Source organism: Schistocerca gregaria, chromosome 2 (genome assembly GCF_023897955.1).
Source record: "Schistocerca gregaria isolate iqSchGreg1 chromosome 2, iqSchGreg1.2, whole genome shotgun sequence".
NCBI classification, from domain to species: Eukaryota; Metazoa; Arthropoda; class Insecta; order Orthoptera; family Acrididae; genus Schistocerca; species Schistocerca gregaria.
In genome coordinates this window covers 523,074,892-523,100,131 of record NC_064921.1, presented here as the reverse complement: position 1 = coordinate 523,100,131, position 25,240 = coordinate 523,074,892, and the positions used below count along the sequence as shown (strand labels likewise).

At 44.8% G+C, this 25,240-nt stretch overlaps 1 protein-coding gene across 1 annotated transcript in view; it reads left to right on the top strand.

Moving 5' to 3' along the window:
• Nucleotides 1-25,240, top strand: part of LOC126335867 (uncharacterized) — a 96,026-nt gene that overhangs the window by 27,809 nt on the left and 42,977 nt on the right. The window contains exon 2 of the mRNA XM_049999340.1: nucleotides 1,466-1,751. Within this exon, the coding sequence (XP_049855297.1) occupies nucleotides 1,466-1,751 (286 nt within the window). The remainder of the gene's footprint in view (nucleotides 1-1,465; nucleotides 1,752-25,240) is intronic.

Sequence of the window (25,240 nt, the reverse complement as noted above, 5' to 3'; positions counted from 1 at the left end):
ACTGTTCTCCCAGTTGAGGCTGGTTCTGTGACTTGTAATGCAACAATTGCGAGTTTCCATATACCTCTGGTCTTTGTGCAGCAACAAGTTGCGGAACTCTGCCCCAGAGTCCAAGAAGGTAATTCCTAGCCGTCCCCGACGCTCATTACCCCACGCATGAAGCTCTTCATCGCGAACTAACTTTTTTTTTTCTTTATGGCAAATCAGTGTTATTCTTCTCTCATCTTTGAAGCCAAATTTCCAGCTGTCCCCTGAATACTTACTCGACCATTTTGTTTAACTTGTTTCACTTTTATTTGATCGGCATGAGGTGTTTCCTGCTTCATCTTCTGTTCCAGCTCTTTCGTGCTGGCGAGATCTCTGAAGTGAATGTAGTGCTCAACAATATTCCAGTTCATACACCGTCACTGTAACCATTAAGTAACGACGATGTCTGTTCATTTACGTCTTCCCCTCAAATGAGGAAAGAACTCATCGACTCGTCGTCTACATCTACATCTACATTTATACTCCGCAAGCCACACAACGGTGTGTGCGAAGGGCACTTTGCGTGCCACTGTCATTACCTCCCTTTCCTGTTCCACTCGCGTATGGTTCGCGGGAAGAACGAACGCCGGAAAGCCTCCGTGCGCGCTCGAATCTCTCGGGAGGTATAAGTAGAGGGAAGCAATATATTCGATACCTCATCCACAAACGCACCCTCTCGAAACCTAGACAGCAAGCTACACCGCGATGCTGAGCGCCTCTCTTGCAGAGTCTGCCACTTGAGCTTGCTAAACATCTCCGTAACGCTATCAAGGTTTCCAAATAACCCTGTGACGAAACGCGCCGCTCTTCTTTGGATCTTCTCTATCTCCTCTGTCAACCCGACCTGGTTCGGATCCCACACTCATGAGGAATACTCAAGTATAGGTCTAACGAGTGTTTTGTAAGCCACCTCCTTCGTTGATGGACTACATTTTCCAAGGGCTCTCCCAATGAATCTCAACCTGGCACCCGCCCTACCAACAATTAATTTTATATGATCATTCCGCTTCAAATTGTTCCGTACGCATACTCCCAGATATTTTACAGAAGTAACTGCTACCAGGGTTTGTTCCACTATCACATAATCATACAATAAAGGATCCTTATTTCCATGTATTCGCAATACATTACTTTTGTCTATGTTAATGGTCAGTTGCCACTCCCTGCACCAAGTGCCTATCCGCTGCAGATCTTCCTGCATTTCGCTACAATTTTCTAATGCTGCAACTTCTCTGTATACTACAGCATCATCCGCAAAAAGCCGCATGAAACTTCCGACACTATCTACTAGGTCATTTATATATATTGTGAAAAGCAATGGTCCCATAACACTCCCCTGTGACACGCCAGAGGTTACTTTAACTTCTGTAGACGTCTCTCGATTGAGAACAACATGCTGTGTCCTGTCGACCCTGTATGTTGGGGGACGGTTGCGCAGGTGGCGTACGCTGTCGCAGTGGCCGGAGCAGCAGCTGCTGGGAATGGTATCTTGCGCGCTGGCGCTGCTCGGTTCGCGGCTCTTGGGCGCTCCTGAGCTGGCGCCACTGACGCAGGCGCCGTCGTCGCAGCAGGTGCCGCCACTGACCATCCTGCTGGCGCTGCTGCCCATACTGGCGCCAGCCGTCCTGCTCTACGTGCACACCGCTCGCCGGCTGCTGCGCACCTGCGCCCTCACCAGGCACCGAATCGATGAAATACGTAGCGACATGCACCTGATCCACAAGGTATACACCCCCGCCCCTCTCTTCACCACGACCTCTCTCTCTCTCTCTCGTAGTTCAAGGATAGTGTATGGTGTCTGACCTTTTGTTTTGGTGCAGTATATTGGCTTTCGGATCGTGCCCATTCAGTCATCTTAGAAATGGAAAGATAATACGATAGCGCATTGGAGACAATTTTCTTGTCAGTTACGACGATGCGAACGCAGGTACAACACAACACCCAGTCCCTTGTGGAGAAAATCTCCGACCGTCTACTGCACTGACCGCACAGCTGCCGAAGCGTATCTGTACCTAATTTCAGATGCTAATTAATCAGAAAATAGATTAAGGAAAGGCGAACCTTCGTTTCTAGCATTTGTAGATGGTTCAAATGGCTCTGAGCACTATGGGACTTAACATCGATGGTCATCAGTCCGCTAGAACTTAGAACTACTTAAACCTAACTAACATAAGGACATCACACAACACCCAGCCATCACGAGGCAGAGAAAATCCCTGACCCCGCCGGGAATCGAACCCGGGAACCCGCGCGTGGGAAGCGAGAACGTTACCGCACAGCATTTGTAGACTTAGAGAAAGCTTTTGACAATGTTGACTGAAATACTGTCTTTGAAATTCTAAAGGTGGCAGGGGTAAAATACAGGGAGCGAAAGGATATTTACAATTTGTGCAGAAACCAGATGGCAGTTATAAGAGTCGCGAGACATGAAAGGGAAGGAGTGAGACAGGGTTGTAGCGTCTCCCCGATGTTATTCAATCTGTATATTGAGCAAGCAGTAAAGGAAACAAAAGAAAAATTCGGAGTAGGTATTAAAATCCATGGAGAAGAAATTAAAACTTTAAAGTTCGCCGATGACATTGTAATTCTGTCAGAGACAGAAAGGACTTGGAAGAGCAGTTGAACGGAATGGACAGTGTCTTGAAAGGAGGATATAAAATGAACATCAACAAAAGTAAAATGAGGATAATGGAATGTAGTCGAGTACTGAGGGAATTAGATTAGAAATGAGACACTTAAAGTAGTAAAGGAGTTTTGCTATTTGGGGAGCAAAATAACTGATGATGGTCGAAGTAGAGAGGATATAAAATGTAGACTGGCAATGGCAAGGAAAGCGTTTCTGAAGAAGAGAAATTTGTTAACATCGAGTATATATTTAAGTGTCAGGGAGTCGTTTCTGAAAGTATTTCTATGGAGTATAGCCGTGCATGGAAGTGTAACATGGACGATACATAGTTTGGACAAGAAGAAAATATAAGCTTTCGAAATGTGGTGCTACAGAAGAATGCTGAAGATTAGATGGGTAGATCACATAACTAATGAGGAGGTATTGAATAGAATTGGGAAGAAGAGTAGTTTGTGGCACAACGTGACCAGAAGAAGGGATCGGTTGGTAGGACATGTTCTGAGGCATCAAGGGATCACCAATTTAGTATTGGAGGGTAGCGTGGAGGGTAAAAATCGTAGAGGGAGACCAAGAGATGAATACACTAAGCAGATTCAGAAAGATGTAGGTTGCAGTAGGTACGTGGAGATGAAGAAGCTTGCACAGGATAGAGTAGCATGGAGAGCTGCATCAAACCAGTCTCAGGATTGAAGACCACCACAACAACAACAACAACTTAACCAGTAAGCACACATTTCGTGTAAAATGCACTTCGCTGTAGCTTTGATACGTCGGTAACATTACTAGATAAATTCTACAGCTGTGACCATACACATATATTTCAACCAACTATCTTTGTAACAACGTCTAAGTTCCCTGGTTTCACACATTGTCTTATTGAGCACCTGTGATAACATAGCCACTGTAGCTCCTTTAGGAATAGGTTGCAGATTCCAACGTGATAAAGACATGACATCCTATGTAGAACATTGTACAAATGAATGTGAGTTAAATAATGAGTCTGAAGAAGGAAATCACCACATTTCAGAGAGTGATAAAAATCTAAGAAAGTGGTAGATAGTGATGATTCAGAGGATGTGGCTGCAGGATGTCAAGAAAGCTACCAGGAGAAGGGTGGCACTATGTGGAAAAAGTGTGCACCACACTGAAACACTTTCCGTCTCTTATCAAATCTGCTGTAAGGTCCATCACTGAAGTGGAAAAGGTAACAAAGAACAAAGCTAGACTGTCTTCTCGGAGATGTGGCATGTCCCCGAAAAAGGACCAGAAAACGAAAACTACATGTTGTTGGTTAATATGTAAAGAATATTAATTTTCTGTTTGCAAAGAATGTATCAGTTATGATTCTGATTTAGATATGAAAGCCAATACCTCCAGAATCTTCGTGAGATTTAATTTTTGTCGTTATGATATGTCAGTGTTAACCCCTTAAAAAGTTATTAAATATAATTGTATGTGTTGTGTACCGCACATTCCAGTTTTTTTGAACAGTTTCAGGGAAGTATTTTTTTCTTAGTGGGCTAAAAAGTACCCCACACGGGTAGTAATGTCATAAAAATACGCACGTGTGCTTATGGGTTAATGGAACGAGATTCAGCTAAATAAAACAGCTAAAACTACCTGATATATGCGGATTGTCGATCACCTAATAAAAACCAGGACCGAAGCTTCCTCACAGAATTCATTGACATTCTCCCCCAGCTTTGTAGATAGGAGCACAGTACGCCACAAAAGTTAAAAAGTTTCCTAAAACAATTCCCATTGTCAGCTAGGATGGTGCACAGGCCTCCAGCCAAGCTATATGTTGCCCTTTTACCAGCACATGAAAAAAATAGATGTAAAATACCAAGCGGTTATAATTCAACTTTCCCTATTTAACACGTTATAACACGGAAACTAATTACCAAACGAGTACCAAACTTGGTAGCATTAATGTCCAGAGTATGGGGTGTATGATTTCCATGCGCCAGAGCGCCATCGTCCAGTTTCAACCACGGCCACGAGGTGTCGAGATCAGTCATCGTGATTCATATCCCCCGTCCATACACCTGACCAGCTGCAGTGCCCTTATTGAAGTGTCAACATAAACTTGGACAAAAGGAGCAAGGCATTATTGGTGAAGCTCTGTTATCAAAATAACAGTAATGCTGCAGGTGCACTTCGAGAATATCGCCGGCTGACAGGTTTACAGGAGGGTCCTCTTTCCCCACCTCTTGCGCGGAGGATGATGATGATGGCCGAATCAACTGGTGAACTGGGCGTCGCTCTGAGAAGAGGCCGACGAGCGGTTGTACCACAGGTGGTTGATGAAATCACTGTTGCAGTGGCAGACAACGGTGCTTGCAACTCCCAATCGTCAGGCAGTGCGCGTGCTGCGTCACGACAGTTGAACATCCCGTGGTCCTCTGTACGGAGGGTGCTTCGAAGCATTCTCAAATGGTATCCGTACAAAATTCGCTCTCCACTTCCACGCAAGGATTGAAGTTGAGAAGGGCTGGACCAGACAATGGACAGACGAAGCTCATTTTTCCCTGATGGTTGAGATGAAAACACAAATTTGCCGAGAGTGGGGATCTTCACGTCCAGTCTTTGTGCATCAAGTCCACTGCGTCGTGAACGTGTCACCGAATGGTGTGGCTTCACGACTACGTTAATCATGGGCCCATTCTTTTTTGAACAGGCTGGCGCTCAAGGACCAAAGACGCACAGTGTGACTGGCCAGCGTTAGGCTGTGACGTGCTTCGACAGCGCGTCATACCCGCCCTACAGGAGAGAGACGCATTAAACTCAAAAGTTTTCATGCAAGATGGGGCCCCACCGCAGACCGCTCGTGAAGTGCATCTGCTTCTCCGAAATACATTTGGAAATGATGGAATTATCAGCCGATCGTTTCCAAATGCTTGGTCGATACGATCACTAGCTCTCGCTCCCTGTGATTTCTGGTTGTGGGGCTAACTGAAGAGCAGGGTTTACCAGAGGAATATTCATACATCTGCTGATCTGAAGCGCAGTGTACCATGAGAGGTAGCCAGCATACCTACTGACATGCTTCGTTCTGTTGTGCAGAATGCATTCTTGCGCTTTCAGACTCTTCTGCAAACTGATGGGCGCCATACTGGGCCCCTTTTGTAACAGTAACGGTACCGGTATGTATTGGTATGATGTACCGTAGTAGAACATTAAAAATATTTCAGTTGAATTTATTCTGCATTATTTCTCTTTCTCATGCCCTTGACATTAATGCCGCCAAGTTTGGTACTCGTACGGTAATCAGCATCTGTGTTATAACATGTTGTATAGGAAAAGTTCAATTATAACCACAAACTGACTACAATTTGTTGTTTACCACTCTCAGTCACCTGTTCTCCCTCTGGAACACTAGCATTCTGACTGGGAATGAGATGACAGAGTGTAGAGGTTGGTATGCTGAATCACAGCGACACCTCTGTCCACTGTGACTGCTTTGTCAGCTGTATCATTTCGCAATATCCCTACATGTCCCAGTACCCAGCAGAACACCACCACCTTGCCTTGGCTTCAGATCTCTTGTAAGGCATCTTGGACAGTATAACAAGGGAGACGTCGCCATACAAGAACAATGGTCCCATTGTTCTTATGTAAACCAGCCACTTGGCCTAACATCCTTATTTAAATAAACTGGCATAATTTATGACCATGATGTAAACATACAACTCACTTGCGCACTTAGTATTATTTACTTAGGATATGGCCACGAAGTAGTCCACTTTCAATTCTAATTTATGTGAAAACGCTTTTATTCTAATTTTAATTACTATAATTTATGATAAAAAAATGTCAGCCGCCCTTCCACCATTCGTGTGGTGTGTTACTGTAACCACAAGCCTCTACAGGGTGCCTAACAACAAGAAGTGCACGTAGCATCCGTGCTCTGTACGTCGGTCAATCAATAGCAGAAAATTCACGTGATATTTTCCATTTCAGTTTTGCAATTTGCAACAGAGTATTGTGGTCAATGGCACTTTGGCAAACACACCAACGTCTGACCTCCTCCCTCCACCGCTATTTATAGTTTTGGGGCAATTTGTTGCAGCTTTACAAATTTACTCACAGTACTTCAAATACCCACGTTTCCATTCTAAGCCACATGTAAATATGATACTTCAAAAATTTCACAATTTGGCACAGTTCGATATTTTTACAACTTACACTGATATCCCACGTTAAACAATCTTTGCTATGCCTTATTTAACAACAAATGCGCTCTTTCTAAATAATAGCTCTTTGTTTCACTGCAAGAAACTTATCCCACCAATATTAGTGTGCTGAAAAATGATGACTTACCATCAGCTCACCTAAGAGGAGAATTGCACTATAAGATAAAGCTGAATTTGTAAATAATGGCAGGAAGCTTTCTACACATGTTCTGGAGTTAGACAGGCGAGGGGATATTGCGCACGTGCACTCTGCCGCACTATGGACATTCCTGGCATCGGATAGTCGTACCTGATCATCCAGTCGCAAAAAATTGTTACTGCACAGGTCTTGATGCAGCATAAAATACAATGAAGCGCCAACGAAACTGGTATAGGCATCCGTATACAGAGATATGTAAACAGGCCGAATACAGCGCTGCGGTCGGCGACACCTATACAAGTGTCTGGCGCAGTTGATAGATCGGTTACTCCTGCTACAATGGCAGGTTATCAAGATTTGACCGAGTTTGAACGTGATGCTATAGCCGGGGCACGAGTGATGGGACACAGCATCTCCGAGTGTACCGCGAATATCAGGAATCCGGTAAAACATGAAATATTCGAGATGGCTGCGGCCAGAAAAGGATCCTGCAAGAACGGGACCAACAACGACTGAAGAGAATCGTTCAGCGCGACAGAAGTGCAACACTTCTGCAAATTGCTGCAGATTTCAATGCTGGGCCATCAACAAGTGTCAGCGTGTGAACCATTCAACGAAACATCATCGAGCAGTTCTAGGTGCTTCACTTCACACTTTCGAGTGGAACAGGAATGGGAGGGCTCGGTTAGCGGTAGTATATCCTCCGCCACACGGTCAGGTGGCTTGCGGAGTAACGTGTAGATGTAGTTACGACTTCTGGAAGAGGGAAGGCATTGTCCGTGCTGTACTGTTATACATGTTGCTTTCTAACGCATGTTGTGTCTGTGTGTTGCCTCAAGATTTAAATGACATGAGACTTGAACTGCAAATGGCCAAATACTTGTGTTCGCCACACCAAAATCACAGGTATTTTAAGAACCGCCTTATAAGTGACATTACTACTGAACTTCCTAAAAAAAAAAAAAAAAAAATGTTCAAATGTGTGTGAAATCTTATGGGACTTAACTGCTAAGGTCATCAGTCCCTAAGCTTACACACTACTTAACCTAAATTATCCTAAGGACAAACACACACACTCGAACCTCCGCCGGGATCAGGCGCACAGTCCATGACTGCAGCGCCTAAGACCGCTCGGCTAATCCCGCACGGCCTGAACTTCCACTAAACCACCTCGGAATGTATATTAGCAAATGACTAAAACCTTCACCCGGCTCTAGTTCCGGACTGTCTGCCTAACGGTTTCCAGAGGCTGCAAAATTATATTTTCAGCATTCCAAATAATTAATGATTGAATTCAAAAATTTAAACGACTGTTATAATCAATTGCGTAAGTGGTATAATATTACGTTATAACTTTAACACAATGAGTGAAGCGTTTTAAGTTAGAAACTGCGTATATATCTTACGGGAGCGAAACCCACAGCACGCAGAATATACAGATTTCATGTTACATCTACATTGACATCATTATTCTGCAACTCGCAACCAAGTATCTCGCAGAGGGTTCCTCGAACCACTTTCAAGATATTTCTCTACTTTTCCACTCTCAGCAAGTGCTCGGAAAAAACAAACACTTAAATCTTTCCATGGCAGCTCTGATTATTCTTATTTTATTACAATCACCATTTCTCCCTACGGCGCCAATAAAATATTTACGCACTCGGAGGAGAAAGATGGTCATTGAAATTGCAAGAGAAGATCTGTCTCAACGAAAAACTCCTTTTTTTTATGATTGCCACCCCGATATCAACTCATTTGTAAAGTCATGAGACGTTTGAAGCTATTTTATTCATAGGTTGTTTAACGAATTGGAAGGCGGAGGTGTTACTGGTGTTATTAGTGACTGAAATTTGTCTGTGAATGTCCTTTCACTAATAAAGTATAGATTGACGCGACGAAACCTCTGAACAGTCTAATATGGCAGGACAAGTTATCGCCGTCATTGCCTTAGTTACGCGACAATCGCCTGCTTCCCTTCTGTGCAACTATGTGTGATTCTCGGAAACATAAAAATAATGTTAAGTGTACTTCGCATGCACCAAATGTTTAAATCGAAGACATCAAAATTAAACTAAGTCTTTTTATTATCAACAGTCACGAGTTTTCGCGTGAAGGTTACCCGCTTCGCACGCCTGTGCCACGGTCAGGCGGGAGGACAGCTTTGTATATCGGCCTCCTTATCAAGCAGCCGCCAAGGCCTCCTAGCCAGCCACTTATCTACCCGGAAAGCGCAGCAGGAGCCTGATCACTCGAGCTGCTTCCGTCCCTCGCATTCTGCTCGAAGCACGACTGCAAATCTCTGCTATTGGCGACTGTAGTAGAGGTGATGTTTTTCTTTTTCACTCCTTAGCGAAGTATGTGCTGGGATTACGATTTTGTGTCTAGTTAAAACTCTGCTGGCCTGCGCATCGTTTTCTGATGCCTAGCTTTCGTGGGTAGTAGGCTCCCAATGAGCTATCCGAGCACGCTTCACGAATCGATGGAAAGCTTGAACTTGTCACTGGTTGCCTTCATTATCTGTCAAACTTCACAGAAAACACTCACTATGTGCTGCATTAGCATCCTTTGAGCAGGATTGTTAGGTGTCTGAGGAAACCCAGTTGCTTGCGCATTAAGAACAGAAGGTAACGAACTGGAATCGAACACCTGTACGCCACGAAGTTTTTACCTGCAAAAATCGCTACTGCGTGTTGGCAGCTAAGGCTTAAAAACTTATCGCCGAAGTCCTTGTGGTTAGCCGAACCACTGTTACAACCATTGCCGTTGTCCTTGTTGGTGAAAATGAGCTTGAAATGTAAAATTTTCTTTTAAGCCTCGTCTAATTTGACTCATGCCAGCTATGACCTTCCTTAGCAAGAAGTACAGCACTTCTTGAGGGTATTACATGTTACAATTTACATTCGCACGCGTTGAAGGACGTGCTCCACGCGTTGCCCTCGTATTTGGATGGAACCATGCAATGGTTTCTTCAATGAGTTACAGTTCTTTCCAATACACCTGGATCATTTCGTAAATCTTTGCAAGACTGTTCAGCTTGCTGCTGCACTTCTTCAACCATATAAACGTGAGTGCTGCATTGAGATTATCCTGACGGAAAAATCCAGTGGATTGAAGTCAGATGGAAACCAAGCTACACACATTGCTCGACCGACCCACCTTTGATTATATCGAATCGTGAGATTTCTTCTTACATCAGTAGCAAAATGTATCGGTGCCCAATCATGCATTTCCCAATACGGGCAGTAGATGATTGGCTCGTTGGTTGGATGCTTAAAAGGACCAAACTACTAGACTATCAGACCCTTTGTCCTCGAACAGACTATGTGACGGTAGATTAGAGATAGTCTACGGCGCAAAATCCAGGGGAGGAAAATCCCAAGGTCCACCAACGTCAGCGAAACTGAAATAAGGGACAAGAAGCAGAAAGCCAGAAGGAGGAAGAAAGGCAAGCAGTGTTACCCATCTATGGACCAGCCGGAAGCCCCTGCCACTTACCAGAGGTACTGTACTCCGAGATTGCCTTGGAAAGACTAGCAACACGTGCAGGGCAAGACAAGCACAGAGAGACAGAAACCGACCAAGTCTAAGAGATCACACGAGAATAGGGGGAGGGAGGAGAAGAGTAAAAGAGCTGGTGGGGTGAGGACCGGACTGGACCACCAAGTCTAGACAGCTGCAGCTCGGTCTGTACACAGGGGACAACAGAGTAATCTGCCAACCTATCAAAGGGTCGATGAGGGTAAATGGCCCTCCCTGAAAGAGAATGGTAAAAGCCCACTTCACGAATAAAACGTAAAACTAAATCAGCCGCTGGGGCATCGTCTCCTAACACCAAGGGTAACGAGTCGGGAAGATTAAGATTATGAGGCAGGGTGGCTTGGTTGGGACAGTCCAGCTAAATGAAGACCACTGTCAAACCGGAGCCACAACGACAGTGGGGTGGGTCTTCGCTACGGAGGAGATGACCATGAGTCAGCCAAGTATGGGCGATGCAGAACTAGCAAATGATGGTACAGTCCTTGCGAGGCCTGCATGGAGGACCTCCACAGAATCGTATTCTCCTTTATCACCTGTAGTTTGTTTAGTGAAGTCACAGTAAGCCATTCCGTATTCCAGGCACCTAAAACTTGACGGCGTAATGCCGATCGGAAGTCTATTTCCGGAATACCGATCTCAAGAGTCGGTTCACTGGTAGGCAGTTAGGCGTGGCTATCCAAGAGTTCATTCCCCGGTATCTTGATGCGGCCCGGGGTCCAGACGAAGGTCCACACTGTTCAAGGGCATACAGGGAATCCTGGATCGCAATGACAAATGATTGGCGAGTTTAGCACTGGGCGAGAGCTTGCAAACTGCTCAAGGAGTTGCTGCAAATGAGAAAGGACCCTACCAGTGCAGTAATGGATATGCTCAAGAACTCGAGAGAATCTGCAATTCAGATATACTTGTATTGACTACGACAATATTTCATGCTGAGGTCAGTGGCGTTTCGTAACAGCACATTCGCAATTATCTCACAAACGAAGCCTCTGTGGACCTATATTTACTGGAACGTTTTGCCATTTTTCCTACGAGGGTTGAATGCCTCCAAGTTCGTTAATCGAGTTTTGATCGGAATATTTTAATAAATCAAACCCAGAAATAATGCTTCGAATATGGTCTTTAATTACCAATATTCACTTTTCCACAAATCACCAGCCAATTGGATACATTTCTCCCAGCGATGAACAAGTTTCCTGAAGCCGTCACGGAAGAAGTCGACACTCTGTTTCCGCAACTACAGTCTCACAGTTCTCTCAACGTCTTCATCAGAAGCCTCTCCTGTCACAACTGAATAGAGAAAGACGCCACCTCCATTCTCGTAACGGAACAGGAGTTCCTGGCAAATTTCAAGTCTGTGCGCTTTCATTTCAGCAGTTAGCATCCGGGATACCCATCGTGCATAGATCTTCTGATAGCCAAGCAAAGCAATAATGTGACCCACACGTTCTTATGAAATGCCGAGTGTGCTTGCTGTTTCTCTCTGAGTGATACGACGATAGTCCTGAATCAACATGTCAACATTTTGCTTGTGAAACTCTGTGGTTGCTGTCACAGGACGTCCAACTCTCTGTTTGTCATGCAGGTCAGATGTTCCCGCTTCAGCATCTTTAAACTTACTCGCCCAACGATGCACAGTATTCACATCAACACAATTACCACAAACTGCTTTCATTCTCTGATGAATCTGCTTTGGGATGGCACTTTCTGCCGTCAAGAATTCAATGACTGCACGTTGCTTAAATAGCATTGACTGACCGTATGTGCAGAGTTCCATACTTTACACTGTAACAACACAACCGTTCAATGCTATTGCTTTCCGCCAACTCGAGCTATAGAGAAGAGGCTATGGAACAGGCCAGTACCTGCCATATACCAATGCCGCCAACTGTTGAAGAGTTACGAAGGTGGAGGCATTACTTTTCAGTCAACCCTCGTAGTATAGCTTCACGCCTGTGAAATTTCGCTGTAAGTCGTGTTTACATATGCATATATACTCCTCAAACCACAGTAAGGTGCGTGGTGCAGGGTACCTTGTACCACTACCTGCCATTTTCTTATTTTTCCCACTCGCAAATGGAACAAGAGAATAACGACTGTCCATATACCTCCCTACGGGACCTAGTTTCTCTTATCGTGTCTCCATGACCCTTTTGCGACATGTATGTCGGCGGCAGCCGCAAATGTCGACTCTCTAAATTTCTCTCAATAGTGTTTCACATAATCAATGGACTGAAAGAAGAACTATCTTAAGGAGCCTTTCTTCCCGCGTCAACCAAAAATTCACTACTTCTTGGCGCTATTCTGAGAAGAGTTGGAGAAAATGTAGAGAAAATAATCTTGGAAGGAAGATTGAGGGTAAGAGCAGCGAGCAGGTGCACAGATCAAAGCAAGAGAGCTGGTCTACGCCTTCAGCAGGCTCCATGAGAAGCCTGCAACCGTCCAGGATGGAGACTCTTGGTTGATGGGGTCACGAAGCTCAGCAATGAATCCAGCGGCTTGTGATGAGTGTTTCGCGAAAAGAACGTGTTCTATCTAGGGATTCCCACTTGAGTTCTGGAAGCGTTTCTGTAATACTCGCCTGTTGATCGAACCTACCGATGACTGTTTTAGCAGACCGCTCTGAGCTGCATCGATTTCTTCTAGTCCGACCTGCGATTCCAAATACTCGAGCTGCACTTAGGCATTGGTCGTACTAGCGTGGTCTCCTATTAGATAAACTACATATTCCTAAAATTATCACTATCCTTTCGGCTTCCATACTACCAGCTGCAGGATGCTTGTTCCATTTCATACCGCTTTGCTACGTTACCCTTCGATATTTAATCGACGTTACTATGTCAGCGCACAACTAATACTGTATTCGAATGTTACGTGGTTGCTTTTCCTACTCAACTGCGTTAACTTACATTTCTCTACATTTAGAGCAAGCTATCACTCATCGCATCAAATAGAAATTGTGTTAAGACCTCACGTATCGTCTAACAGTCACTCAATCACGCTTCCCTGTATACTACAGCGTTAGCAGCATACCAGATTAGTACACACACACATACACACGCGCGCACACACACACTTTTTTCGCCACAAAATGGCGGCTTCAGTCGAGCATTATTGGAAACCATCTGATAATGGGCTTTGGCGTCAACACCTAATGGAATTCGAGAGCTGCATGTTCTCCCTCACAGGTCGGACCTCACCCCACGTCATGCAGAGTCTCATTTTGGACGTGAGCCTTGGCTAAAGTTGACGGCGTGCACCGGCGGCTGAGCGGACCCTTCAGAACACGACGGCGGGCGCGCGGCAACGCTATCAGGTGTCGGCCAGCGGCCTGCTGCTCAGAGGAATCTCTCTCTTCTCTACGCGCGGTTGCCTCATTACCCGGTGTTTGAAGTACCGACTTAATGCGTCCGGTCAGGTCCGTGCTTTCAAGAAAAATGAAGCGTTAAAACTTACTGCCGGAGTTGTAGCTTGAAGAAAGGAAACTTAAAGTTTAACGTCCCGTCGACTGCACAGTCATTAGTGTAGGAGGAGAAACTCGGATTATGAAAGGAGGCGGAAGGAAATCGGCCGTGCCCTCTTCAAAAGAACCATCCTGGCATTGTCCTGGAGCGGTTTAGGGAAATCGCGGAAAACCTAAATCTGGATGGCCGGGTGAGGTTTGAACCGTAGTCCTCCCAAATGCGAGTGCTGTGTGCTGACCACTGCACCACCTCGCTCGGTACGGCTTAAAGGGTTCACAACGAGAAGTCGACCTCTAAGGAAAATGTAGCTATAGGGCTGCTACTTTCTCTCCCATTTATCGCAAACAAGTCAGAGAAAATTTTAGTAGATTATTTCGGCACAACAGACAAATCTCAAGAAATTTATAGCGGAATGATGTGAAGTGACAATCCCAATACCCCTCCGTCCACTTAATGATGTGGCTCGCTTTCAAAAATTGTCAGCGTTTATCGCGAACGGTTTATTTGCTTTTCAAACCACACGCGAAATGTTCTGACTTGCCCCATAAAGCACAGACAAAACATCGTTTGAAGGAAACAAACATTGGTATTTCTCCAGCAGTACGTAGCCCGTAATAGGAGGGAAAAGAAGATATGAATAGCTGATAGGAGGTTCATCAAGAGCTATGCGAGGTTTTTGTTTTGTTTTGCTTTAGGGCACAAAAAACAACTAGGATCATACGCACCTATAGAACACGAAGACAGAGAGGAGTTAAAAAACAACTACACATCAGTCCCAAGTGACATTAGAGAAGACAGCTAAAAACAGGGACATGAAGAAACGGATAAAAAAGACGCCATACAGAAACGGAGATCCAAAATTAAAAATATAATGGCTTTCTCCATATTGCTTTGGCGGATAAAAAGTAAAGCGCGGACGAAGCCCGCGCGTCATTTGCTAAAACGGCCGATAACTCAGACAGCAAATCCAAGCGGGAACGTAAAAGTTAAAAAATGGGCATTCAGTCAAGAAGTGACGGACAGTTAAAACTTGGGCGCAGTGTGTACAAAGTGGTGGGGTAAGGCCACTTATCAAATGACGATGGATAAAAAGGTAGTGCACAATTCGCAGCCTAGTTAAAATAACCTCCTCCCGGCGGGAGGGCCGAGAGGAGGCCGTCGAAGTCACTGGGAAGAAAGGACCATTGGCGATGCCAAAGGGACCCAACCTCTTGACAGACAGCAGCACAGATATCACCAGAGGGAGTATACAAATTAGTGGGGTGAGGTACCAGGACTGCAGCCTTGGCAGCAGCGTCAGAAGCCTCGTTTCCTGGCAGACCAACATGACCAGGAACTCACAGAAACATCACACTGGCTCCACCAGGACCGAGCAAGTGACAGTTCTCCTGGACCCACTGCACTAAGGGATGGGTGGTATACAGCGCACATAGACGTTGAAGGGCGCTGAGTGAGTCTGAGCAGAGGACGCAATTGAAAAGTCCATGTCGCCGGATGTACTCCGTGGCCTTATACAGGGCGAAGAGTTCGGCTGTAAATACTGAATTTAAATTTATCCATGTTGTATGGATGTTGTTTGAGGTCTGCGACTGTATTATAAGATTATGTGGAATAATTTATACTGCTGTAGTCACTTTTTACTAATATTTTATTAACACAACGCATTTCGGCACCATGCTGTCATCATCAGGTGCATTATACAGTTACTTATACATCAGCTGATAGTGTATGTACCTTAGTTGTGTGTGCCAGTGGGGTTGACAATCGAAAAATAAACCTATGTAGAAGGATAAATCTGTTACAGTGTGCACATTATGTGAATAGCATGATTAGGTAATATATTAATACGTTTACTTACATTTATGTTGGCGATTTCATTTTCTGGCACACAGAGCACAGTAACAGGTGAATAACAACTTAGCACTTTCGCAAACACCTGTTTACATCTTTCCGAAGAGTTTTAAAATCTAAGATGAACTACTTAGACTTTCAAATACTGTTAACATCTTTCCAGAGAGTTATAAGATCTTAACTAAACTACTTACTGTTTCGAACACAGTGATATATACCTGTAGTGAAGATGAGGACTTTTATCTAGATGTATAGGCAATATGGAGGATGTTACATGGATACCTAATGAAAACTATTCTGTCAATGAAATAAACATGTAATGTTGGAGAAGTTTTTGAAGAAATTATCATTATTACTTCATGGATCTCCTTGAACTAGTACTACACTACGACTATTTTACATTTAATAATAAAACCTACATGCAACATAGAGGTCTTGCAATAGGCTCAAGCATAGCTGGTACACTTGCCAACATATATATTAACCACCTTGAGCAAAAAAACTCTTGCTAAAAACTCAAGCTCTGTGGATAAAATTATTTACTATAAGCGTTATTCCTGGTAGATGGTAACACAACTAATAATCACAACACACTTGACACTCTCAAAAAACAAGATAGAAATATAACATTCGCAGTGGAATATGAGAGCAATGGTAGCAACACCGATAAAGAAAGTAACTCGCACATCTTCATAGTTTACATAAAGGCAACAGCAACAGATACCACCATACGCAGCTCATCCTGTCACCCCACAACTCACAAACGTGCTGCATACAGAGCACTAGTTAATAGAGCCAGCAATATACCAATGGATGAATATGCACATCTTGATGAGCTCAGCATAATAAAACAAATAGCTTCAGCAAATGGTTATGATGAAGTATTAATTGATAACCTTACACAAAAAAGGAAAAACAATAATAAACTACTTCCCATACATGAAATGAAAAATAAACCCATGGCTTGAATACCTTTCACAGGCAAACTCTCCTACAACATAGCAAACATTCTCAGACCACACAACATTAACGTTGCCTTTATAACACACAAAAACGTACAACACACACTGAGACACAATATATACTCACAGACAGATATACACTGACAATCAGGCATCTACAAAATAGTATGTAATACTTGCATACCCCTCTCTATAGGCCAGACAGGGAGAGACTTCCAAACAAGAAATAATGAACACATAAGTGCTTACCACACTAACAATTACAATAGATCAGCAACAGCCACTCACATAATAGACACAGGCCACCCATTCCATGATATTGCGTATGATCTTCCTGTATTACATAAAAAGAATAAGGGACACCAAATGGACTTACATGACGAACTGGAAATCTTCATTCATGGCACAGCACATGGAAATGTATTATTAAATGATAACCTTGAAAGTAATAATGTTACCTTCTTCAAAAACTTCCTCAACATTAAATGTTTATTCCATTGACAGAATATTTTTCATTAAGTATCCATGTAACATTCTCCATATTGCCTATATATCTAGATAAAAGTCTTCATCTTCACTACAGGCATATATTACTGTGTTCGAAACTGCAAATAGTTTAGATTTTATAACTCTCTGGAAATATGTTAACAGTCTTTGAAATTCTAAGTACTTTATCATAGATTTTAAAACTCTTCGGAAAGATGTAAACAGATGTTTGTGAAAATGCTAAGTTGTGATTCTCCTGTTATGTGCTCTGCGTGCCAAAAAATAAAATCACCAACATAAATGTAAGTAAACGTAATAATCATGCTGTTCACATAATGTGCACACTGTAACAGATTTATCCTTCCGGACAGGTTTATTTTTCTATTCTTAACCCCACTGGCACACACAGCTAATGTTCATAACCTATCAGCAGATGAATAAGTAACTGTATAATGCATCTGATGATGGCAGCATGCTGTCGAAATGCATTGTGCTAATAAAATATTAGTAAAAAGTGACTGCAGCAGTATAAATTATTCCACACAATGTAAATGCTGAGCAGTGTCCCGGAAGCCGATATTGAAAGACATGGGAGCCAATAACGAAAGCACATCCTACCACACAGATAGTCTGAGAGTCGTCAGTGTACACAAAGATACTATCGCGGAGTTCCATGTGAAGGTCGTGAAACAAAAGACGATAGAGCGAGGCTGGAGTAGTGTCCTTACTAAGCGAATGAAGGCCAAGGTTAATATGAGTCGCTTCACGAAGCCAAGGTGGTGAAGGATTCACATGCGCTGAGAAACTTGCAGATAGTGTAAGTTAAGCCTCCGCAGCAAGTGCCGAAAGCAGTCTCCAGGAGGAAACGGAGAAGAGGGATGCGTCCCATAATGGCGAGCAAGGGAATCATCGAAGAAGGAGGCATAGGATGGGTGGCCACGCATGGCAAACAAACGGCATGCATACCTGCTGAGGAGAAAGCCACGGTGGGAGGACAGTGGTAGTTCAGCAAATTCAGCATACAGACTCTCAACTGGGCTGGTGTAAAAGGCGGCTGTGGCCAAACGGATGCCACGATGGTAGATAGCATTGAGACGGCGTAAGAGGGATGAACGTGCAAATACATAAACAAAGCACCCATAGTCGAGTTTCGAATGGACAAGGGACCAGTACAAACGGAGGAGGGTGGTTCGATCGGCACCCCAGGGAGTACCATTGAAGACACGTAGGACACTTGAGAAACTGTGTACAATGGGCTGCCAGGTAATATACATGGGAGGACCAAGAGAGTTTACTATCGAGCATGATCCCCAGGAATGTCTTAGTTTCAACGAACGGAAGAGCAATAGGACCAAGATGTAAAGGTGGTGGGAGAAACCATTTATTTGCGCCGCCAGAAATTCATATAGACTGTTTTGTCAGTGGAAAAACGAAAGCCATTGTCGATGCTCCAGGAGTAAAGACGATCAAGACAGCGCTGAAGACGCCACTCAGAGAGATATGTCCGTGGAGAACTGCAATAGATGGCAAAATCGTCAACAAAAAGGGATTCGGAGATGCCCAACAGGAGAGAGGCCATTATAGGGTTAATAGCGATAGCAAAGAGGACGGCGCTAAAGGTGCCCAACAAGGCAGAACCCACACGCACACCTCAAAACTCGGTCTTTTAAAAATTCTTGAAGGAAACAGGGCAGACTGCCAAGGAAGCCCCATGTGTAAAGAGTACGGAGGATACCATTTCTCCACCAGATGTAGGCCTTCTCCAACTCGAAAAACATGGCCACAGTCTGCGATTTCACCAGAAAACCATTCATGACATGGATGGACAAAGTAACGAGATAATCAACTGCAGAACCCCGTGCTCGAAATCCACACTGTGCATTCATTAGTAAATTACGCGACTCGAGCTATCATACCAGCCGGGCACGAATCATATGTTGCAGCACCTTGCAAACGCAGCTGATGAGAGAGATAGAACGGTACCTAGAAGGAAGGTTTATGTCCTTACTGGGCTTAGGTATGGGTATGATGGTGGCTTCACGTCACAGTCCGGGAAATGCGCCCTCTGCCCAAATGCGGTTGTACGTGTTAAGCACAAAGTGCGTGCCCGCAAGAGCAAGGTGCTGCAACATCTGAATGTGGACAGAATCTGGCCCCAGTGTGGAGGATCGGTATGAACTGAGAGAGTGATCTAGCTCCCTCATAGTAAAGGCGACATTGCAGCACTCACCATTGTGAGAAGAGAAGGTTATCGCCCGAGCCTCCTCTGCTCGTTTCCGATGAAGAAATGTAGGGTGACAGTGGGAAGAACTCGAAACCTCCACAAAATGACGGCTCAGGATGTTGGAGATAGCAATAGGGTCAACGATAACATGGCCTGCTACTGTCAGGCCGGAAATTGAAGAATGGATCTTGGTCCCAGAGAGCCGTCGGAAGTTGGCCCACACGACAGAGGCTGGCAGGAGTGGAACTGTTAAAGGAGCTAGTGAATGAAATCCAACTAGCTTTTTTGCTATGCCGAAGAATGCGACGACACTTTGTACGCATCTGTTTATCATGAATGCAGTTTTCCATCGTAGGATGACGGTTAAAAATGCGGAGAGCACGTCTCTGTGCGCGAATTGCCTCGTGGCACACCTCAGTCCACTAACGGACTGGGAATAGAACGTTCCACAGCAGTAAGGATAACGTTTGTGAGACATTCCACCTGGTCATCGCATTTGGGGAAATCTTGTTCTTCGAAGGTCGCCAGGGAGGAGTAAAGCCACCAGTGAGCCTTAGTAAGCTGCCATTTGGGTGTGTAAGCACGTTGGGTAGGAGTCAGCAAACGGATAGCACGGAAATGGTCACTCGGGTAAGCATCAGAAAGAACGGACCACTCAAGACGATGGGCAAGCTGGGCAGTTCAGAAGGAGAGGTCCAAATGGGAGTAGGTGTGCGAGGAATCAGAAACGAAAATGGGTGCTCCAGCGTTAAAGCTGAAGAGGCTGAATTGATTCAGAAGATCAGCCAAGAGGGCACCTCTCTGACAGGTTGTGGGAGAACCCCAAAGGGGATGATGCACATTAAAGTCACCAAGTAGCAGAAATAGTGGACATAGCTGCCCAATAAGCTGAACTAAGTCTGCCCTGGTGACATCGAATGATGGAGGGACATAAATGGTACAGAGGGAATAAGTCAGTTGGGGAAGGAATAGGCGAACTGCCACAGCTTGAAGATGGGTAGTCAGGCAGAGGGGTTAATTATGAATGCCATCCTTTATGAGCAGCATGATGCCCCCACGGGATGGGATGCCGACCTCAGAGGGAATGTCAAAACGCATTGGGAGGAAATGTGAAACCTCAAAGCGGTCGTGAGGGCGCAATCTCGTTTCCTGAAGGCAGAATACAAGGGGACGCTGTGATGCTAAAAGCAGCTGTAAATCCCCTTTGTGGGGCCGAAGGCCGCAAACGTTCCATTGGAGGAGAGTCATGATGATGAGGAGATGTAGAAGTGTCACCTCAGCGGCTGCAGAGTGACAGCATGTGAAGAGTCGCTACTACAGGGCAGGCGGATCCTGCTCCATGGGGTCCACAGAAACATCGGCTTGCTTGTCCAGTCGGTCTGTGGAGCCAACGCTGAAAAACGGTTGGTGGTGTGCACCGGCGACACGGAGGGCGGCTGGGATAAGATATCACGTGGCGACACCATCGAAGAGGATTTTCATGTCGGCGAAGGAGAAGACCATTTGCCTTTGGTGGACTTCTTCGAGCCTTTCATTTTAGAGGAAGACTAGGGTGTTGGTTGGCTGGAGGAAAGTAGGAAGTCATTACAGGAGTATTCCTTCTGTCCTTTCCGTCCTACCGGTTATGTAGCTAGTGGATTCGCCCCTTGAGGCGAGAGTTTGGTGGCATGTTGCACAGCTGGACGGCAGGTGACGATGCTACCTAGTCACTGGGCGATTTCACAACCTGAGAGCTGAATTCGATGTCGCATGTCTGCGTGGCCATGTCCTTCATGGAGCGAGGGGTTACAAGAACAGAACTGTAGATGCCAGAAGGGAGAACACAGGGTTTGCAACTAGCCAATAACTTGCGAGCGATTGGGTAAGGCACTTTTTCCTTTACCTGGTTCTCTTGGACAGACCCCTCATCAAGATACATGGCACAATCCCGAGAGGCGGTAGCATGGCTGCCATTGCAGTTGATACAGCGGGGAGAAGGAGGCGGACAATCGCCCTCGCATGCATCCCTACCACAGGTTACACATTTGGCTGGGTGTTGAGAAGACGTTCTAGTGTGGTTGAAACAATGAAACTGGTAGCAGCGCATCGGATTCGGAATGTACAGCCGGACTGTGATAATTTCATCGCCTGATTTGGTCTTGGAAGGAAGCACCACTCTATCAAGGGTGAGAAAAAGAGTGTGGGTGGGCACTAAGGAGGAATCTACTTTTTTCATTGTCCGGTGGACGGCAGTGACACCCTGAACAGAGAGGTAGGGTTGGATTTCGGCCTCAGTTAGACTATCATGCAGCCTAGTGTAAGTAACACCACAGGAAGAATTCAGAGTTCTATGGGCCTCCACATGAACAGGGTACCAATGGAGAAGTGAGGCGGCAAGCAGTTGTTGTGCTTGAGAATCAGAAGTAGTCTCCAAAAGCAAAGTGTCATTCTGTAAATGAGAGCAGGACTTCACAGGGCCAGCAACTGCATCAACATCTTTCTGAATAATAAACAGATTTACTGTGGCAAAGGAATGTGTGTAACAGGCCGGTGTGGCCGAGCGGTTCTAGGCACTAAAGTCTGGAACCGGTACAGTCGCAGGATCGAATCCTGCCTCCGGCATGGATGTGTGTGATGTCCTTAGGTTAGTTAGGTTTAAGTAGTTCTAAGTTCTAGGGGACTGATGACCTCAGAAGTTAAGTCCCATAGTGCTCAGAGCCTTTTTGAATGTGTGTAAGACCACGAGAAACTATGGTGCAGCGGGAAGAGTCTTTGAATCATTAGCTTCATTACGTGTACGTTTCGTAGACGTTGATTGTGAAGATGATTGACCGACTGCGAGAAAATCCCCTACTACTGCCAGAGTCTCTGATGGTGTCCTCCTTCTAACTGGGGGCCGCCTCCACAAGGAAGGGGGTTAACGCGCCTGGGCAATTTGGGAAGGTTGCAGCTCAGGCAATCACCCCTCCCTGCGCCTTGCCTGTACCTGGGGGTACGTGAAAATCCTACCTGTCGACCCGGGGGTGGGAATTACGCGTTACCCAATCACCTGTTACACGTGGGCCGGCCTTCAGGAGTGCACATGGAGGAAGAAGAAAAAGAGGAAAATCAAACGCCGAAGCCGAGGAACGAGAGGAGAAGGGATACAAAGAAAGGAAAAGGATGTGAAAAACAATGGTGAGACTGTCCTAACGTCATCAACAGGCAACGGAGAACGTTCCCAATAACACCCCAGACATGATCCCCACGGGAGGGGAAAAAGAACAGAAAGAGAATAGACATGCAACACGAAAGGGAAAAAAATGCTGCAAAGGCTGGGGCCCCGTGTTAGCCAAGCACGAACTCACCGAAGTGTGACGAGACCGCTGGGGGAAAGGGGGGGGGGGACTGTCCAGAGTACCCTTACCAAAGTAACATAGTAGAATAATTATGAATGAAACAAACACAACACTGGAATAATATTGTATAGTATTTATTATTTGTCACACGAACCGGTTATCGGCTGTTACGCGATCATCAGGTAGAAAGATAAGCATGTGTTGCACTGAAATTGTGTTGGATCAAAGATTTCAAACGAGTGCATCTGCATAGTATCTCCGTTTCCAGAGATGAAATAAAAAAAATAATGTTAGGATTAGGACTACAACGAGAGCGATTATTTCAGTGAAAATGCGATGTAAGAGTATTTAACTAAAATAAAATATGTGACACATTAACTAATGAACTATAGATAATTACAACAGTTGTAACGTATGTGAGATATTCCAAAGATACGGCTGAACAAAATAATCTTGTCTTTAATAGGTCCTAAGTTACACGGATGTAAGAGGCTTATACACAGTTTTTCATTTTTCATTTACACTGATTTTAGTGGGCACAGGTTTCCTTGACAAACACCGCAGCATGCTGTATTTTCCATTTCTCATCGACAGACTGTAACAGGAGAATGTCTACCAGTGGTGATTATTTAACGAAGTATTCAGAAATATTGTACAAAAAGTGGCAAACTTTTCCATACTGAGACAATTATCGAGGCTAAATGCTGGACTAATCTGCCAGCCACATAAAGGTGGAGTACTCAAAGGAACAAGTCTATATACCTGCAAGTGCTCCCATAATCCTTCCTGTAAAGAACGGTCTTGGAGGATTAAAATGAAGCGTAGACTCTAACCCATTCATTGGTGTACTGTACTGCCCAGAACCATCAAGCTTAGCTGGACTATTGTTGGCTAAAAACAGCCCAGAATGCGATGGTGTAGTGTTTAATACAGTGGCTTGTTATCCGGGAAAACGTCCACTCATCTACGTGTTCCGTGGTTTCTGTAAATCACGCAAAACCTATCTGTGAACAGTTCTTTAAACAAGGTCAAGTTCGATCTCCTGACGCACGTTGGTTCACCTGAGGCAGTGACGCAACTGCAGTTACCTCAGTGTCGACGGACTGTTCAACTCTACCCTTCCGCCCTTTGAAAATGACATGGAACGTGAGAGAGGGTGCTTTAAGCTCACCCTCCGTCTCGTGTCTCTGTGTACAAGGCGCTCGCCCTTGGGTATTCTGTTTCCGAGATGTATTTGTATCTCCAGTTAATTATTTAAAGGGGCTCAGAAGCTGTCATCACAGTGCCACGGCGATAAGCGCGGTCATCACCACCATAAGAATCAACATGGATTCCGCAAACAGAGATTTTGCGAAACTCAGCCCGCTCCACGTGATCCATAGCGCTGTAAACAATGGCGCCAGGTTGGTGCCGTGTTTTTTGACTTCAGGAAAGATTTGACATCGTCCCGTAATGCCGTTTAGTGATAGAAATGCGAGATTACCAAGTATCAGGGCAAATTTGCGACTAGATATAAGACTTACTGATAGAAATCAACACGTCGCTCTTAACGGAAGAACATAGATGTAAAGTAATTTCCGGAGTACCCAAGGAAGTGTGGTAAGGCCGTTACTGTTTACTGTGATTGTAAATGATCTCGTAGAAAGCGTCGGAAGATCTTTAAGACTGTTCGCAGACGATGCGGTTTTCTATAAGAAAGTAGCAACTCCAAAGACAGCAACGAGCTTCAAAATGGTCTGCAAGGGATTGATGAATGGCGTAGATTCTGTCTGTTGAGCCTGAACGTACTCATAAATACATGTAACACATTGTGCATGCATAGGAAAAGAAATTATTGATTATTGTTCATCAATCTGAGAGCCTTACCAGATAGCAGTGATAGAGGAGACTAAGAAGACCCAACGAAGAGTGGCGTGTTTCGTCACAGGATCGTTTAGTCGGCGTTAGCGCGTTTTTACGGAGACGCTCAACAAACTCCAGCGACAGACGTTACATGAGAAGCATTGTGCGTCGCGCGGAGAGGCTTAATATTGAAATTTCGAGAGAGTACTTTCCGAGAAGAACCGGACAGCTTATTATTTCTTTCCACATACATCTCGTGAAATGATCACGACGAGAAAATTCGAGAAATACTTGGTGGGTTGCGGGGTGTGATGTAGATGTAGATGAGACGTGTTGCAGGCCCCCATATACGACCAATCTTCAGGAAGTGAAACACAGACTGCTTTCTCCCCTTAGCTACATATAGATGTCATGAGAACTTCGTTCACTCTCTCCGGAAAATATCTCATGTTAATATTTAAGTCGGTCGAGAGTCTAATATTAGCCAAACAAGTTCACTGGACAAAATGTTACTCATTCTCTTCAAATCGTACGCTGATCGGTTTGGAGCACTGAAGATGCTTTAGAAT